The sequence below is a fragment of the Rhinoderma darwinii genome, chromosome 1 (assembly GCF_050947455.1).
Source record: "Rhinoderma darwinii isolate aRhiDar2 chromosome 1, aRhiDar2.hap1, whole genome shotgun sequence".
Taxonomy (NCBI): domain Eukaryota; kingdom Metazoa; phylum Chordata; class Amphibia; order Anura; family Rhinodermatidae; genus Rhinoderma; species Rhinoderma darwinii.
The window spans coordinates 637,956,988-637,977,353 of record NC_134687.1 but is presented as its reverse complement, the minus strand read 5'-3'; the positions used below and the strand labels follow the sequence as shown (position 1 = coordinate 637,977,353).

At 41.5% G+C, this 20,366-nt stretch overlaps 1 protein-coding gene across 1 annotated transcript in view; it reads left to right on the top strand.

The window, feature by feature from the left end:
* LOC142655485 (uncharacterized) overlaps window positions 1-20,366 on the top strand; it is a 72,074-nt gene that overhangs the window by 12,179 nt on the left and 39,529 nt on the right. Inside the window, exons 5-9 of the mRNA XM_075829753.1 lie at window positions 5,085-5,182; window positions 5,349-5,463; window positions 15,970-16,073; window positions 18,166-18,339; window positions 18,424-18,547. Of these exons, the coding sequence (XP_075685868.1) occupies window positions 5,085-5,182; window positions 5,349-5,463; window positions 15,970-16,073; window positions 18,166-18,339; window positions 18,424-18,547 (615 nt within the window). The remainder of the gene's footprint in view (window positions 1-5,084; window positions 5,183-5,348; window positions 5,464-15,969; window positions 16,074-18,165; window positions 18,340-18,423; window positions 18,548-20,366) is intronic.

Here is a 20,366-nt window from a genome sequence, read left to right as displayed (position 1 = left end):
ATCAGACTTGTTTTTCATCAGGTCACAGAAGCAATTGAATACTATGGTGGAGCAGGGAGCCGTAAATACTGCATATTTCGTTGCGGAAAATCTGCAGATTATACAATAGCAGCAGAGTGGATGAGATAGAACAAATCTCATCCACACGCTGCGTAAATGCTGAACGGAAAAGACGCTCAGAAATTGACCTGCAGTGCGTTTTTTTTTAGTCCACAGCATGTCAATTGTATTTGCGTAAACGCTACTAATTTTTTTGCGGATTTTCCCCATTGAATGGTGAGATAAAACCTGCAACAAGCAGTTTTTTTGGCGGCGGAAATGCAGCGATTCTGCTGCAAAAATCGCAACTCAGAAAAGAAGTAAAATCCTTAACCAGAAGTCTGTGTTTCTTCTTCCAGGCCGGCCTCCTGGGAAGACATTTCATTCCATGTGACCACTGCAACCAATCACAGGCTGCAGTGGTCACTTTGGATGAACCGTTCTCCCAGAGCTGCAGGACATCGGAGGGGCTCATCGCCATATTAAGTATCTATTTTTTTTTATTTTCCGCAGCAGACTTTTTGTAAAAAAAAAAAACTGCACCACTATTTGGTGCGGTTCTTCAGCCGGAATTCCCTGTGGCACAGCGTATCCTCCCTATGTGAACATACACTTGTTGTGCTTATTGTCACTGATTGGGCTGCGCTGGGTTCAGTTAGACCCAGCAGCAACCTCCTCCTACCAGCATCTCGGCAATCATGTGACTAGTCACATGACCACCAGGACCAATAGGGGCAGCGGCCTCTATTCTATACACAGCGTGTACATGAGTACAGAGAAGACAGAAGTTGTTCTCTCCAGGGTTCCTGGCAGTCTGACTGCTGGGCACCCGACATTCAGCTGCTCAATCGCAGCAAGTTTAAACCTGCACTATATATATATATATATATATATATATATATATTTCCAAAAATCAGGCAGCACTCCAGACATGTAGCAAAAAATACCAAAACCTAAAAATTGGAGTCTGACACACCAGAGTACATATAAAACAATGTAACTTTATTGAAAAAATAATAAAATAGCACACATTTAAAATACATCATATATGTATACAGTATATTTTTTTTAACATATTGTAATTGTAATTTCGATTCTTTGTGGCATCTATCTTCTATTGGATTACTTTATCCTTTTTGTACAAATCTGGTTGTCTTTCCGCACTGTTGAAATCATCTCTGTTTTTAAATGTGTGCTATTTTATTATTTTTTCCATAAAGTTACATTGTTTTATATGTACTCTGGTGTGTCAGACTTCAATTTTTAGGTTTTGTTAGATATCAGCGGGCTCCACCGTTACCACCATGTTCTTTATGGGCTGTTATGCCCTGGTCCCTATAGATACGATGCACTAGGTATAATACATGGTTACTAATGTATTTAGGGATCTTCTATTTCTGGTGTTCTCCAATTAGGTAGACTATGTAGCAAAAAATAGAAAAAGTGCTTTAATCCATCAGTCAAATGTTTTTTTTATAATTTTTGACTGATGGATTAAAGCACTTTTTCTATTTTTTGCTACATCTCTGGAGTGCTGCCTGATTTTTGGAAATATATATTTGGGTGACCGCTTACATGAAAGGGGGGTGCAAGCCTTCGGGAACTGACCACTGTCCCTCTAGACAAAAAACAGTAAATAGGCAGCACTCACAAAGGCTTATAGTGAAAAAATAGGGTGCTTTATTGACCCCAAAAGTGCGACGTTTCGGCTCACACAACCTGAGCCTTTCTCAAGCCGCAAATTTTATGTGAAGTTAGTGCCACTGGATGAGAGACACACGGACGCTGCTGCTTATAGTCTATGTAGAGGGTAGGGTGTAGGAGCAGGAGCACAAAGACACCGACGCTGTTGTCAATAGACTTGTTTGAAGTGGGGAGGGGGAGCAGAAGCAGAAATAAGAGACATGGGCTGCTGGTAAGAGTTATGTCACCCCAGTGCTGGACTTTCGCTATACTGCTTCTTACTGTTGTATGATGTGCTCCATGCTTTTGCAGCTTCTAAGGGTGTGCTACAGAGAGATAGTGGATCAGGATGGCTCTCTGTTCTGTGTGTGCAGTGTATAGAAGACATGATAGCAGTTAGACTCCACTACCTCAGGGAAATTAATTGAGAATTAAGAGCCTGCAGAGGGAAAACTACTACAAGAATGCCATATACAAGTCATGCAATAGCGAGAAACTGTGTCATTCCTCCTGTACACACATATGACAGATTATTTTGAAAAGTCATCTAAAAATTAGGTACGCTGTAAGGGTCTTTAAGAAGTTTTCATGTGGGTTTAAAGATGTTTTTTTTTTATATATATATTGGATTAATAAAAAAAAAACGATCCGTGATTATTTGGAAACACCAATTTTTAACAGTTGTTGACTGCCCTTGGATATTTATAACATCATTCGCAGACCATACAAAATGATCAACTTAAAAATTAGCCAGCTATATTTGGTCAAACATTTAATTAACTAACCCCTAATGTGATGGCTGGAAGTGCTGTTCTTTGGTGAGGCGTGTCTAAGTAGGCTGTGGCTCACGACAAATGCATTTAGGTCCTAACTCTACATGAAGCTTCAGCTAAATTTCTAAATTTTAGGAGCAGGAGGAGGGCAGAGAGAGCCAAGTAGTGTCATCTAGTGTCTACTAGTGAATGAGGTGGCGGCAGTCTGAGTAAGGTCGGTTAGTGCCGGCCCGGGAGTGGACCAGTCCAGTCCCCTGACCCAAGTCACTTGACCTCATGTCACTAGCAGTAGGAGTGACTACGCCTCACATTGAGTGTACAATCCCATCAATATGAGGTCAGACTGCAGAAAGCTTTTCCATTTAGGTGCCAGCTACTGCTTTAACAGAACTGTGCCCCTTATAGCGTTGTCCTACAATTAAACAGTTCGTAAAATGACAGTAAGTGGGATTCCGACCTCCTGTGTCCTCCATCATTACTGAGAACAGGGAATCGGAACTCTGCTTCTTCCAGTGGTTGCATGCGCATGGCTTATTCTCTGGCCTGAAATAGAGACTTGTGGCCCTTTGTTGTTTGTAACTGTGGGGTGCCGAAGGGCCAGAACAAATGACTTTGCAGGCCTTATAACAGGCGTCTCAAACATGCGGGCTGCATGCGGCCCTCGAGGCTGTCATCTGCGGCCCGCGGGGCACCGTAGCTCCATCAGGAGAGGAGCAAGCAGGCCGAAGGAGGAGTTCGCCGGCGAATGATGAAGCCCTTAACGTCACTGTCCATATATGGACAGTGATGTCAGGGGCTTCCCCAGAGCCAGAGTCCCAGAGTCCAGCTTATACTAGCGCTCTGCTCCGGGACTCCTTCTCTTAGGAAGCCCCTGACATCACTGTCCATATATGGACAGGTATGTCCGGAGCAGAGCTGGAGTTCCAGGCAGAGCGCTACTAGCACTCTGCCTGGGAATCCGACTCTGGGGTTGCCCCTGACATCACATTCGGGTTCAGGAGGATTGTTATAGTAATGGAGTATTATAGTAATGTAGTATTGTTAGGGTATGTTCACACAGAGTGTTTTTACTAGTTTTTTCGGGCCATAAACGTCCTGCAAAATGGCTGAAAAATCTAGAAAAACAGCCACAAAAACGGCCGTTAAAAATGCAGCGAAAAGCAGGACTTTGATTAAAAAACGTCTGAAAATCAGGAGTTTGGAGCAGCGGTCACAGACCCTACTTGAATTCACAAACAAACTTATCCTAGTGTTGAGGAGGCCAAAACAACAGAATGATCTTGGTCTTTATGGCAAAAATTGGCTTGGTGCTTAAAGAGCCGCTGTCACCACATTATAAGTGGCCTATATTGTACATGATGTGATCGGCGCTGTAATGTAGATTACAGCAGTGTTTTTTATTTAGAGAAACGATCATTTTTGACTGAGTTATGACCTATTTTAGCTTTATGCTAATGAGTTTCTCAATGAACTACTGGGCGTGTTTTACTATATTTATGCACAGAGAGGAGAAAAGGAGAATACACGCCTATATGTAAAACGTAACTGTTTTACTATATGACCAAGTGGGCGTTGTACAGAGGAGTGTATGACGCTGACCAATCAGCATCATACACTTCTGTCCATTAATTTACACTGCAGATAGCGATATATCTATATCTATATCGCTATTTGCAGTCACATAAACACACTATAACGCTACTCATGTGTCATGACAATGAATAGTCATTACCTCCAGCCAGGACGTGATGTGTATTCATTCTCCTGACCACTTCTGTAGCGTCTGTGTTATTTACAGCACAGCAAGATCTCGCTGTGAATGACAGTTTACAGTGTGATCTCGCGAGACTACGCCTGCTGTGTTGTAAATCACAGAGACGCTACAGAAGTGGTCAGGAGAATGAATACACATCACGTCCTGGCTGGCGGTAATGTATATTCATTGTCATGACACATGAGTAGCGTTATAGTGTGTTTATGTGACTGCAAATAGCGATATAGATATATCGCTATCTGCAGTGTAAATGAATGGGGAGAAGTGTATGACGCTGATTGGTCACTGATTGGTCAGCGTCATACACTTCTCTCCACAACGCCCACTTGGTCATATCGTAAAACACGCCCAGTTGTCCATTGAGAAACTCATTAGCATAAAGCTAATATAGGTCATAACTCCGTCAAAAATCATCGTTTTTCTAAATAAAAAACACTGCTGTAATCTACATTACAGCGCCGATCACATAATGTACAATATAGGCCACTTATAATGTGGTGACAGAGCCTATTTAAGGGGCTAATAAGCAGGCGACGCCCTGGGATGCGCCCTGCCGCTTTCAAGTTTGTACGTTGAATATTATAGCGGAGTAAAAGCCATCTTTCCCTTGCAAAACTATTGCCTCTCATTTGCCCATCGGCCACATCAGGCCTGCAAACTCCTAATTGCTAGGATCCAAGCACAGTTGGTGAGGACCCAAGTACTATCATTTACGCTCTAAAATGAAACATGGAATTGAAGGCGTTGAGAGAAGTGTCTGATATATAGACAGATATACAGTAGTCATGTATTCATTCACTGTGTGTTCCCTACAGATGAATCCAGTAGGAGAAATCCACCAGAGAGATGTCCCAGTCCTCTGTATTCCCAGGACTGTCCAGAGGAAAATCACAATGTCCCAGTGAATCATCAGGTAGATGAATCTGAGTCCTATACCAGATCTATATAGGGGGGTGTGGAGGTTTTTGGTCCTGCGGTCATAGATGTGGTGATAGATTTTGGTGGTTTCTTATGTTGATCTGTTACATTCTTCGCACTCTCTTCTGTATTGTACTGAATTGTTACATATGTGAAATCAGGGGGAAGATCTGACTTATAATAAAGCGGAGGATAAATCAGAAAAAGAGCGGGTGAGGGGCGATCAACCATGTAAGAGTGAAGTGGAGGAGAAAATTTCAGGAGGTTTTACCACAGGTAAGTTATAATAATTTTAGAAAGTGACTTCAGAGGTTCCTTGTAGATTAACTATTGTTTAAAAATGTTTCCCCATAAATCAATATCAGTATATGAGAAGATAAGAAACTTTGTAATTTATCTTATTACAGAAAGATGCTTTTTTTCTCCACTTATCAGACTCCTCTCCTCATCTCTCTCCAACTTCTGCTCTGAATTTACTGATAAAATCCATACACAGGTGTCTGCAGACTAAGATCAGGTTAAAGCTACTTCCCATAAAAGTCTATGGAGAGGATGAAGGAAAGAGCTGCTGCATAAAGAGAGAGACACACAGATGCTGCTTCTAGTAATGCTATATCTCACACCAGTAGTGAATTGACAGCTACACTGCCCATTATTTATTTTATAATGTCCTCCATGCTGCTTTTGCTTGTAGTAAGTGTTCTATCTAACCCCATTGCTGGATTCACAGCTACGCTGCTCAGTAGTGCTGTATAATGTTCTCCATGCTGCTTTTGAATGTGAGAGAGAGAGGAGCACGATCTTCTCTGTGTGCTGTGTATGGGAGAGCAGACACACACACACACACACACACACACATGACATCTTATTCAGGAAATTCACCCAGAATAATAAGTGCACTTTAGGGTAAGGTTCCGTCTTAGCGCTTGTTATGCCGCTGGTAGTGCTTAAAACCTCAACACCAGACAATCGCAATCACATGTGTGAAGCACGCATCAACACTGACAGAAAATAAAAGGCAAAGGTACTCACCAGTGGATAAGCGGAACCGAACACTAAAGGTAGTTGAATACGGAGACGCCTAAGTGAATGGCAGATGAATATCAGAATTAACAGCACTCACAGACCCTATCTGAATATCCCACAGCAGGGAAAGACAGATTGTCAGCAGATCAAACTCACAAGAAGCGTAAACAAACCATTGGAACTACTGATCCCAGGATACACATAAAATCCACTATACAAAAACTAGGTCTCTCAGAGTACCAACAGTACAAACAAACACATAGACAAGAACAACATTACCAACTAGAATCTGGAAAGAATTAAACATATGCCAGAAACAATATAACCAGCAGCTGAGTAATCCAGGCCTGAAGTATATAAAAAAAAAAAAAGAAAAGTACTCTGCCCTAATTAACCAGGCAAAGCTAAATTATGATAAAATCCAGTCCTGCTGCTAATTGTAACATGACCCCCTCCCCCATTAAAGGAGGACTGATGAACCTTTAATCCTGGGTTTATCTTGATTAACTGCATGAATGGCTCATATCAATATATCAGAATGGATGTTTCTAGCCATTCCCACGACTTTTCCTCGAGGTCATTGCCCCGCCAGTCAACAAGGTAATTGAGTTGTCTGCCATGCCATTCAGAATGAAGGCACCTCTAGACCACATACTCAGTCTGACCATGGACCAAAACAGAAGGAGTTCTACAGATCGCTCTTCTAAAAGAAGACACTGGTTTAAAAAGAGTACAATGAAAAGTTCAGGGCATTCTCATGCTTTGTTGTAAATCCAACATAAACGAAGCTGGATTCATTTGTCTTAAAACTACCAATAAATTTAGATAAATAACGTTTTTGGTGGACAACCACACTCTAGTTTCCACTTTGAAGTAATGTGGCCTGTGTTGGCGATCAAACTTGCGTTTAGCACGAAGGGCAGCTCAGCCCAAAGCCCCATGGACCTTACTCCACACTGACTTCAATAACTTAATCCTCAGTCTGAGCAATGGAATGTGAAAACCCACACTGCCGGTAAATGAAGATGCCTTGGGGTGAAAACCATAATTACGGAAAAACTGAGGGAGATTAGTGAATGCATGACACAAATTCTTATAAGCATACTCTGCCTACGGCAATAATTGGAGCCAATCATCATGTTGTTCTGAAACATTACACCAGAGATATTGCTCTAATGTCAGGTTCACTATCTGTCTGACCATTGGTCTGTTGTTGATGGGTGGTGGAGAAATCGAAATCAATACCTCAATTTGCACAAAAGGCCTTCCAAAATCTAGCCACAAACTGTGAACCCCTGTTGGATACAATATTTTCAGAAATACCATGAAGTCTCACAACTTGTTGAACAAAATGAGTAGCCAGCTTATCAGCAGAGAGCCAGCCAGACAAGTGTATAAAATGGGCCATTTTTCTGAACCTGTCTACAACAACCCAATTGGTATCCCTCCTCCCGGAACTGGGCAACTCGACAATAAATTCCATGGATATCGTATTTGTGTCCAAGGATTCCCGGGATTGGGCAAAGGTTTTAACCAACTAAAGGGTAATGCTGTAGATGTCTTATTGTGAGCACAAATGTCACATTCCCCACCAAACCTTTCTACATCTCTCCTCATATCTGGCCACCAAACTGATCGAGGCAAGGACTTATACATCTTAGTGATACCTGAATGACCCGCCAACATACTACCATGACACTCTAAAGGAACAGCAGGTTACTAGGAACATACAACCATTGGGCGGGTTTCTCTGGAGGTGCCTGAGTTTGAGCCTGCAGAAGTAAATCTGAAATATCCTGTGTTTGCCCTGTCACAATTTTTTCAGGGGGAATGATGAAAGAAGGTACAGGGGTCTCCACATGTTGCTGTAGAAAACTGCAAGAAAGGGCATCAGAAATGTTTTTTTTTTTTTAGTTAAACAGTTAATATATAAATGATTACACATTGTTCTAATTTTTTAAAAAATTTTTACAAGTCAGGAAATATTATAAATTAGATTCTAATTTATAACATTTCCATGTGCTGGTCACTAGAGGGAGCAATTCCCAAAATTGCAGCATTGGCATGTGGTAAAGCAACCTCATTGCTTTATGCTGCAAAATTGGAGAAGACACACTCGATCTAGTGTCCTCAAACAATCCCCCCTCCTTTATCCTGGCTAGTGCCAGGAGAAAGGAGGGGGTTGAATGTTCAGACCTCCTACACTGTGTGCCGCCATTTTTTGAGCGAATGCACAATGTAGGAGGATTATATACAGTGGTAATCACACAGTATAACACGAACATACACAAACATAACTTACCTGCTCCTGCCGCCGCCGCTGCCTCCGCTCCTAGTCCTTGCTTCTGAACATATGGACGGAAGCCGCGACCGGAAGTAGTCATCTTACTGTCCGGCCGCGGCTTCCGGTCCACATGAAAATGGCGCTGGATGTTGCTCTGCCGAAGACCTTTCTTTTGGTCTGTGTGGGAGCGGCGCATGCGCCGTTCCCACACAGACGGCGTACGCTATAGTGAATGGAACGGCTCCCGTTCGCATTCTCTATGGGGATGTATGTGCCGTATTCCATCTCTGTATGTGTCGTTAATCGACACATACAGAGATGAAAAAAAAAATTGCAGCCCCCATAGAGAAGTAAAAAAAGGAAAAAGTACAACACAAAAACACAAATAAATAAAATAAATTTTAATGACCTACTAAAAGCAATAGCATATAAAAAAAAAATAATTTGTGACACCTTCCCTTTAAGGTTTGTGGAACGTGGGTACGTATATCAATGGAGCAGTCCTGCTCTCTGAGGGGGAACATTCACAATTTCTCTATACTCAACAGGCAGAACCTGGAGACTGGTGAATGCGACTAGAATCGGGGAACAAAACTTTCCCCAATGCACTAATTCTCCTGAAGTCCAATCAAACACTGGATTATGGAGGAGAAACCTAGGATACCCAAAAATAATTGGATAGGAGGGAGAGAGAACTAACAGAAAATAAATAGTCTCACAGGGGATACTTCCTTCTGAAAACTTCAGACCAGGAGTACGGGATCTTACCGATCCTCCAGACACCACGAGTACCATCCAATGAACAAATGTCAATGGGTTTCTCCGGAGGTGCAGGAATAATACATAAAATCAATATCTAGAAAAGCTGCTGCAGCACCAGAATGAACAAAGGCCTGCATAGAAGGGTACATAGGAAGAGAGAACTACAACTCACAACATGTCCATGCTGCTATTATGGGATATCAGAGGACATTACAGGGAGGGGGTATAAGATGGGAGAACTACAACTCCCAGCATGCTGAGGCTGTTATTATGGAATGTCAGAGGACATTACAGGGAGGAGTTTAAGAGTAAAGAACTACAACTCCCAGCATGTGCAGGCTGTTCTAATACAATATCATTCCAGGGAGTAGGTATAAGAGGAGAGAACTACAACTCCCAGCATATCCATGTTATTATTGGATACTAGAGAACATTACAGGTAGGGGTATATGAGGGGAGAACTACGACTTTCAGCATTTCCAGACTAATTATTGGATATTAGCAGACATTACAGGGAGGGATATATGAGGAGAGGACTACAATTCCCAGCATTCCCCTGGCTCCAGCACTTACACAATTGCTGACAACCTATAGAAGAAGAAAATACTGAATCCATCACTTCTCCACACAGCACAGGAGCCCTGCCCCTTTCACAGAGCTCCTCCTTTACAGGGCTCTGCCCGTCACCAAACCCCGCCCCCTCATGTCACGTGATCATCACAGGTCCTTCACCCACCTTTCATTCTTTTCACTTCTAAGGTCCTCCCCCTGATGCACCATTCACGTGACAGGTTCTTCATCCACTACTATTCTATATTGCTGAGCTCCGCCCCTCCTTTGCTGGTCTCATAATGGTGATATCATGTCCTTCAGCGATTGCAGCGTAAATGGTAGAGAGCAGGCGCTGGTCGAGTGTTCTCTCTGTTATCAGTCATCCCTCCCTGTATGACATGGGAGAGACGTACGCTGGGTGTACAGTTACTCCGCCCATGCCCGGCCGCTATCCTGCATGCCACCTATTACAGGGGTTGTACCAGGAAGGACATTTATCAGCCATCCAAGTCACTGGGGTGTATCACTTCCTTATCCGTCCTGCAGGTGTGAACAGAGCCTTAGTTACAGGGGGACATACAATGACTATTAGCTACATGAGAGAGTGTCCTGATCACAATCTACGAGGAATAGAGGAACACAATATGAATAAGGAGCTTCTTATATTTCCACTACTGTAATAAATAAGAATGTTATATGTCTCTAAAGTTCCCGCATCTCTGAGGTCATGTCTAATATCTCATCATTTATAGTCCCAGGATATGCCATAAAAATCAGATAATTGGGGGTCCCACCTCTATGTGGAGAACGGGGTTCCCCTGACCCGACTGGTGAGGTGATGACTGCATCCAGGTGGAGAATGAATGGAGAGGTGACCACACATGTGCACCACTCTCCATTCGCTGGTATAGGAGTTCCAGAAACAGCCGAGCACGGCCAGAGGTGGAGCCGCATCTATCAGATATTTCTAGCTTATCTTGGGGAGAAATGTCTGTTTTGGGAATACCCTTTTAATCCATATGGTGACGGCTCTGAGAAGCTGTTTCTCTCAATGCTCAACAAGTGGGGTTCTGTATTTCACACATGATGTTGTCCCCTGTATGATTTCCAGCTGCTTCTGTCTTAATAAAGACGTCTGTAGTACTAGTGTTCGGAAAACACCTGTTTCTTTAAGGTTGCTATGACAACCTGTCTAGCTTCTGGCCATTTCTTCTTTTACCTTGAGCTTATCTCTCTTCTCTGTCCTTCTGCCAATCAGCTGTGGGGTTGTATTTATATGTCTTTTCCCACCTGTCTTTGCTTGTGAATTTTCCTATCTCCTGGTTTCTGATCAAGCTCCTAACTGCTCCTGCACTTCTTTTTTCTGGACCTCGTGTATACTGACCTCGGTTTGTGTCTCGTTAACCCTCTGCTTACGGATTCTGATTATCCGCTCCCGGCTGGTTTTGACCGTGGCTTGTCTGATTACCTCTACTCCGTTTTTGGACTTTCAGTTAACCTACTGGCTGTCTGGTTTCCAGCTCAAGTTTTCCTGCATTGCACTTTTTCAAAACTACACTCTGTTAACTCCTTAATGACCGGGCATGTTTGTACCTTAATGACCAAGCCAGATATGTCAAATCTGGTATGTCTGACTTTATCAGAGAATAACTCTGTGAAAGTTTTGAATATCCAAGTAATTCTGACATTGTTTTTTCGTCACATGTTGTACTTTATTTTAGTGGTAAAAGTAGACTGATACGATTTGCGGAAATTAATTAAAAAATAGAGAAATTGAAGAAATTTTGTAAAAATTATCATTTTTCCCTATTTTTAACTGCAATATGTCACATATGTACATACATACTGCACAATTTTTTTAATTAAATATATATTTCCATCTCTTTACTCTATCTTGGCAGCACTTTTGAAAAAATATTATTTTTTTTGAGCAATTTGGAAGACTTACAAATTTAGTAATCATTTTATACATTTTGAAGTACATTTTGTTTTCCTGCACCAAGCCAGGTTTTCAGAGGCTCATAGGTGTCAGAATGGTGGAAACCCCCACAAGTGACCCCATTTTGAAAACTACACCCCTTAAGGTATTTATTAAGGGGTGTTGTAAGTATTTTGACCCCACAGTTTTTTTGTAAGAATTCATGCAAAGCAGGCGTAAAAAAATATAATTTCACTTTTTTCATAAAAGTATCACTTTGAAGACTGATTTCTGTGTAAAGTGACCATGAGAATGAAGAAACACACCCCAAAATATATCACCCTGTTTCTCCTGTTTTCAAAAATTCCCCCATTGTGACCCTAATGCATTGCTTGGACACACGACAGGGCCCGAAAGGGAGGGAGCACCCGGAGGCTTTCAGGACTCATATTTTGCTTAAAAATGTTTTAGGCCCCACTGTACATTTGGAGAGGCTTTGAGCTACCAGAGCGATAGAATCTCCCCATAAACGACCCCATTTAGAAAACTATACCCCTTAAGGTATTTATCTAGGGGTGTAGTGCGTACTTTGACCCCACAGTTTTTTGCTAAATTTAATGCATAGCAGGTGAAAAAAAAACAAAAAACACTTTTTTCATAAAAGTATCACTTTGAAGACCGATTTCTGTGTAAAGCGAATATGAAAATGAAGAAACACACCCCAAAATCTATCACCCTCTTTCTCCTGTTTTCAAAAATACCCGCATTGTGGCCCTAATGCGTTGTTTGGACACACGGCAGGGCCCCAAAGGAAGGGAGCACCCGGAGGCTTTCAGGACTCATATTTTGCTTGAAAATGTTTTAGGCCCCACTGTACATTTGGAGAAGCTTTGAGCTGCCAGAACGATAGAAACTGCCCATAAATGACCCCATTTCGAAAACTATACCCCTTAAGGTATTTATGTAGGGGTATAGTTAGCATTTTGACCACACAGGTTTTTCGCTAAATATATTGGAATTGGTCTGTAAAAATTAAAATGTACTTTTTTTCTGAAACAACATAGAAATTTTTATTATTTACAAGGAATAACGAAGAAAATGCACCCCAACATTTGTAAAGCAATGTCTCCCGATTACGACAATACCCCATATGTGGTAATAAACTGCTGTTTGGACCCACAGCAGGGCTCAGAAGGGAAGGAGCGCCATTTGGATTTATGATTTTGCTGGAATGGTTTTCGGTGCCATGTCGCATTTGCAATGCACTGGAGGGACCAAAACAGTGGAAACCCCTCAAAAGTGACCCCATTTTGGAAAAACCTTCAAGGAATTTTTCTAGGGGTATAGTGAGCATTTACACCCCACGGGTCTTTTGCAGAGTTTATTAGAATTAGGGCGCGAAAATTAATATCAAAATGTTTTCCACTAAAATGTTGAATTTTCTCATTTTCACAAGGGATAAAGAAGGAAAAAAACAACCATTTTTTATAAAGCAATTTCTCCCAAGTACGGAAATACCCCACATGGGGTCATACGTTTTTTTCATTAGAAATGAATTAACCCTTTCAGGACTGATCCAGTTTTTGCTTTCTTATTTTAGATTTTCCCTCCCCGCTTTCCAAGAGCCATAACTTTTTTATTTTTCCATCAATAGAGCGGTGTGAGGGCTTATTTCTTGCGGGAGGAGCTGCAGTTCTTATTGGTACCATTTTTTGGTACATAAAAAGTGATTCAAAAGTTGTATTACATTTTTTTTTTAGAGCGAAGGTGACAAAAAAAAAAACTGCGATTTTGGCGGTTTCAATTATTAAATTTTTTTAAGGTGTGCACTGTGCAAATTAAATAATGGTATATTGTAATAGTTCGGACTTTTACGGACGTAGCGATACCAATTTTGTTCATTTTTTTACATTACTTTAGAAGAAAAATGCGAAAAGGTGTTTTGTTTTTTTAACTTAAAAAATAAATAATTCTCACTACTAATAACTATAATTCTTCTACACATTTTATTAATCAATCCCCTTAGGGGACTTGATCCAGCGATCATTGGATCACTGGTACAATACACTGCAATACTAATGTATTGCAGTATATTGTTATTCTTACAGGCTTCTGTAACAGAGCGATCGCTGTTCCTGTCCGTTAGTACCGAGGGGGCCTGCTGTAATACACAGCCGACACCCGCAGCGTATGGAGCAGGCTCAGAACGTGAGCCGGCTCCATACATCAACCGCCGCACCATGATGGGCAATTAAGTCATAGTGCGCAAAGGGGTTAGTGCACTGCGGATGGTTCAAAGTGAAAATTGCAATTTTCCACCGATATGCCATTTTAGTGCATAATATGTTGTGCCCAGTGTGTGCCACAGAAGACAAATACCTCATAAAACGTTAAGCGGGTTCTCTCGGGTATGGCGACACCGTATGTGTGGGCGCAAACTGCTGCTTGGGCACACTGCAGGGCTCAGAAGGGAGGGAGCGCCATTTTGCTTTTGGAGCGCAGATTTTGCTTGGTAGTTTTTCTGTTTTGGGTTTCGCTGGTATTTCAGTTTATAATGTGGGGGGCATATGTAATCTGTGCGGAGTACATCAGGGTATATGTAATCTGTGTGGGGTACATCAGGGTATAATAAGGGTATAATAATGGGGTAAATAAATAATAATTCATAGATATGTGACTGGTGTCGCACTGATAAATGGCGCCCGATCTTATCCGCTTTTGGAACATTTTGCATCGCCATATTCTGAGAGGCAGAACTTTTTTATTTTTTCACCACCGGAGTCATGTAAGGGCTTATTTGTTGCGGGACAATCTGTAGTTTTCATTGGTACCATTTTGGGGTACATGCGATTTTTTTTTTTTTTATCACTTTTTGTTCAATTTTTTTGCAATCCTGAGCAAAAAACAGGAATTCTGACACCATTTTTTAGGTTTTCTTTTTGCGGCGCTCACCGTACGCTATAAATTACATTTTTACTTTATTCTGCGGGTTGGTACGAATACGGCGATACCATATGTATATAGGTTTGGTCCTTTTTTTTAGCGTTTGCACAATAAAATCACTTATTTATAAACCCCAAAAATTTCTGTGTCACCATATTCAGAGAGCCATAATTTTTTTATTTTTTAGTCAAAAAAGCTGTGTAAGGACTCGTTTTTTGCGGGACGGATAGAAGTTTTTATTGGTACTATTTTCGGGTACATGCGACTTTTTGATCACTTTTTATTCTTTATTTAGGGAGCAGTGGTGACCAAAAAAATTGTGATTCTGTCATCGTTTTTTATTGATTTTTTTTGGGGTGTTCATCGTGCGGGAAAAATAACATTATAGTGTTATAGTTGGGGTCGTTACGAACGCGGCGATACAAAATATGTGTACTTTTTTAACGTGTTCATTTTTTTTCTATAATAAAAGTCTTATTATAGGAAAAAAAGTTTGTAGAACTTATAACTTTTATTTTTACACTTTTTTTGAAACATTTTTATTACTTTTTTTTAACTTTTTTTACTTGTCCCACTAGGGGACACTTAGTCTTGCAGCTTTGATCGCTGCTAGAGTACATTACACTACACACGTAGTGTGATGTACTCTAACTGTCATTGTGACGTGACTGTCACACTGACAGGAAGCAGAGGAGGAACGGCCGGAGGCTGTTCCTCCGAGGCTTCCGTACATGGCAACCCGGAGGTGATTATCTGACCTCCGATTGCCGTGACAAGCATCGGTAGCCCCCACGATCACTTCGTGGGGGCTGCCGATGTGCTTCAAACCACTTAAATGCGGTGACGGCAATCCGTCGCCGCACTTAAGGGGTTAACTGCCGAAAGCAGCGGCGATGGTCCGCTGTCCGGCAAGACTGATGTCTCAGCTGTCGGGGACAACTGTCAGCGCGGGTCTGTCACTCTGTGTTTACACAGAGTGACAGTTTGAAATGCGGACGAAAATGCACGTCCTGGTGCGGGAACTAGCAGCCGACCAGGACGTGCATTTTCGTCCTTGGTCGTGAAAGGGTTAAGACAAACTGGGTTCTAAGCAGCAAAGTCCATCCCACCTTGCGGTCGGCTCTGGCGAACACCTTGGAGTAGCCTTAGACACCGTCGATCAGAGTGGATTTGAGGTTGCGGGTTTACGTGCATGCTCTCTCCCGGCAGGCTCCAGCAGCCTTAAGGTATCGCTCCACTTGCATTTCCATAACAAATAGATCCTCCAGTTCCTTCAATTTTCGCCTCTTCTCCACAGCGATCCTTCTGAACAACCCACCAAGGATGGACAAGGACAGGAATGAGATAAGCAGAAGATTATTAAATTCCACCTTGGAGATCATCTACCTGTTGAGCGGAGAGGTAAACTTTTCTACATTATAGAACAAGTCACACATAGGGAAGGGACAATACATAATAGGAAGAATCCAGTGTCCTGTATAACAGCGTCCAGACCTTCCAAGTGACGTCAGTAAGCCAACAACAGAAATGCTGAAGATCAGCCACCAATATGGTCAGTTATGTGTCATGTCACCAATGCAGCAATAGTAATGTTGTAGAGCAATGAGAATGACAAAGAAATCCTATATATGTCTCATATTACCATACTATACAAGAAAGAATCTTTAGACATGTATTTAGTCCAAAATATTATTTTTTATTATTCCATAAATATGGGAAAAAAAAACAACTCACATAAATATACATACAAATATTAAAACATACTTAAAAAGGAAAAAACTCTGAGATCATCAGAAAATAACCACCATTGCCTAATCTATATGGTAATACATAATGTGCAATAGGTAGGGCAACAACACACAGGCAGAGCAAGTAATATGCTTCTAGACAGAGGTCCACTAGCACATCCACCTTCAATGTAGTCTATAAAGTAATAGATGACTAACCTACATAAATGATCAGCAGAACTTCATATCCATTACCTGTGGCTGGCATGATGGCTATCAGTGATCTCAGGAGAGGAACACCTCGACGCGCGTTTCGCACCCTTCGTCAGGAGAAGATGTTAGTGTACTGGAATTTGGTTTAAATAATGTACCTGTATACTGGTGACCAATGGCGCATAGCGATCATTAAGCCCCCCACGTGTGTCTTCCGCGTCAGGAGCGTACTGTGCAGTGGCAGATTTCTCCATCATCTGCACTTCCGCCCTAACTCTGACAACTTCTGGCACAACATGTAGACGGCCAATCAAGCGCATGCGCACATCACCCTATGTGTCAAAAATCTAGATTTTAGAGTCCGAATTTGCCGTACAGACTTTTCGGAGAATTAATTCAAAGAGGAGTTCATGATGTTTTCAATATCAACCAACAGCCATCAATCCACGTCACAGTTAGTTATACAAAATATATATCTATTTATATCTCTGTATGACCATGTCACACACTGAATCCTTTACAAACATTGTAAATGTAACATACACCGGAGTGCATCACACCACTATGCAGTACAGTGTGTACCAACGGTGGAGGAACGATTAGGTAAGATCATCACCAGTGCCCAACACCGATGGTGAAAGTCACCCATCCGGACCCCCACAGTAGCACACATTACACCACACACCACTGCGAGACACAAATGACATATCTGTACAACAATGTCACACACTAAATCCTTTGCAAACACTATAAATGTAACTTAACTGGAGTGCATCATACCACTATGCAGTACAGCGTGCACCAGCGGCGGAGGAACGGATAGGGAAGGCTCCCCACCCGGACCCCCCAGCAAAACACACTGCACCCCACAACCCCATGAGACACATAGTAAATGAAAAAATAGAAATGCACACACACAAAGGTGTGTGTGTAAGGTTGGAACATTATCGGCGAAGGACACCACCCACATCAGTGAGAGGTGACAATTCACCGAGCACACCCCAACCGGGGATGCCAATAATACACACGTACGTTCAAACAAGCATATGTGGTAAAGGATAATATGTGTGAGATGATGACATATGGTAATGTATACAAACTCGAAATATATAGAGAGTATAGAATTCATAATTTTATAAGTGATATCGTGACCAAATACCATCTAAGCATATATGTCCTTTACACCTCCTACTAAAGAGCAAATAAAAGATTTTAATAAGTGTGAACCTAAAAGAATATATGGAGAGAGAGGGGAGAGTTAGCCACAATGAGAATGACAAGTAGGAAAAACCAGGTGAATCAGGATGACATCTATATAAAAACATAGAAGATGACGGCAGGAGGAGAGCACATGGTCCATCTAGTTGCCCCAATATTATTTCCTTTTTAGTTTTGGTCTCGTTCTATTTTCTCAATGTCTCTATGTAGGTAAGGTCTCCAGTATTACAAATGTGGGGTCACTAGAGCTCTATACAGCGGGGTCACAATCTCCCTCTTTCTACTGAGGGGGGAATACTGTGTTCAGTTCTCTAAGTGTCTCTCTCCATACACAGGAGTACACAATAGTGAAGAAGACATCGGGTGACTGTACGACTCGCATCATCCATGAGTCAGGAGGATTGAGCAGTAGTCAGAGCCCCATCACAGAGCCTCCCCCTCACTCCCGGATACATGAGAAGAAGATCTTAGAACTGATCTACAAGATGACTGAGCTGCTGACTGGAGAGGTGACACTGCTGGGAATGCTGGGAAATTCTACAGTAACAGCACTGGAGGTGTCTGGGTGATGACAGTATCATTGTGTGTGTCAGGTTCCTATAAGATGTCAGGATGTCTCTGTCTATTTCTCCATGGAGGAGTGGAAGTATCTAGAAGGACACAAGGATCTGTACGAGGAGGTCATGATGGAGAACTACCAGCCACGCACATCACAAGGTGAGAAGATATAGATATATATATTCTATTTTATTTATTTATTTTTTGAAGTGTTAATTTCCTCATGTGCAGTGTGTATGTGTGTGTGTGTGTGTGTGTGTGTGTGTGTAAGGCCGATATATATATATATATGTTGGCCAGAAAAATAGGATCAATGGCACTTCTTGCGCGTCAAATTGTTAATTCTACGTAAAGGTTTACAAACTAGAGAGTGTAGATGATGACTAGAAAATGTGGATTTATTATTTTCAAACGTATGATTTCTTCCACATTCACCTTTTACCTGGGTGACGGTTTACATTCACTGTACAATCCACTTCTACTGTGATAAATTATATATATATATATACATACATACATACATACATACATACATACATACATACATACATATACACACACACACACACACACACATATGCTGTTCAGCCATAACATTAAAGAGACTCTGTCACCAGATTATAAGTTCCTCTCTCCTACATAATGTGATCGGCGCTGTAATATAGATAACAGCAGTGGTTTTTATTTTGAAAAACAATAATTTTTGAGCAAGTTATTAGCAATTTTAGATTTATGCTAATTAGTTTCATAATGGACAACTGGGCGTTTTTTACCTTTTGACCAAGTGGGCGTTGTACAGAGGAGTGTATGACGCTGACCAATCCGTGACCAATCAACGTCATACACTTCTCTCCATTCATGTCCATTTGTATTCACTCTGTGCTGTCACATACACCCACATTAACTTTACTGAAGTGTTTTGAGAGTGAATAGACATTGCCTCCAGCCAGGACACAATGTCTATTCACACTCCCGACACTTCGGTAAAGTTTGTGTGGGACTGAATCACGTCACAGCGTGATCTCGCGAGATCATGCTGTGAGTGACAGCGCAGCGTGATCTCGCGAGATCACGCTGTGAATGACATCACAGCGTGATCTCGCTGTACTGCGTGTGTAAGTCCCACAAAAACTTTACTTTAGCTCATCCTCTAAGCAGGAGCTGTAACGAACAGCTCCTGATTTCAGAGCAGCCTCCTGAATACAGCTTGGGTCGGAAAACATTCGAACACCAGCTGTTTAACCCTTTGATCGCCGCGATCCGTGACGGCGGCATGATCAGAGGGAATTCCCCTCTTTGATTGCATCACCGGGATTTCGGAGATGCGATCAAACACCGGGGAATCCTCTGCATTCAGCCCTGGGGACCTACAAAGGATCCCAGGGCTGTCTGTTCCGTTTGCCTGCTGTTCGGGCACACTATGTACAGGAGTATGCTAATACATTATAAGTAAAAAATAAAGTTATAAATAAAGTTATCCCTTAATGGGATTTTAAAAAAAAGAAGTAATAAATAAATTAAAAAAGTCCCCCAAAAAAGTCATTATTTTGCATAAAATATATTTTATTGTTCCCACATTACATAAAAACAAAAAAACCTACACATAGTAGGTATATACAAGACCGTAATAACCTGAAGAATTAATTTAACAGGTTATTTAGCGTGAAACGTGAACGGGATAAAAAATAAACAAGAAAAACAATACCAAAAATCGCTTTTTTCCTATATTCACGCCGTTTTGTTACCCCCAAACTGCGTGAAAAACTAATACTATTTCTCTCGCATAAAACAAGGCCTCATACAGCCACGTCAATGAAACCACATTTTTTTCTCTAAAGTAATGTAAAAAAATAAAAATACACAAAATTTGTATCGCTTTATCCGTAAAAGTCAGAACTATTACAATATACCATTATTTAACTCGCACGGTGAACGCCATGAAAAATAAAGAATGTAAAATGGCAAAATCGCTGTTTTT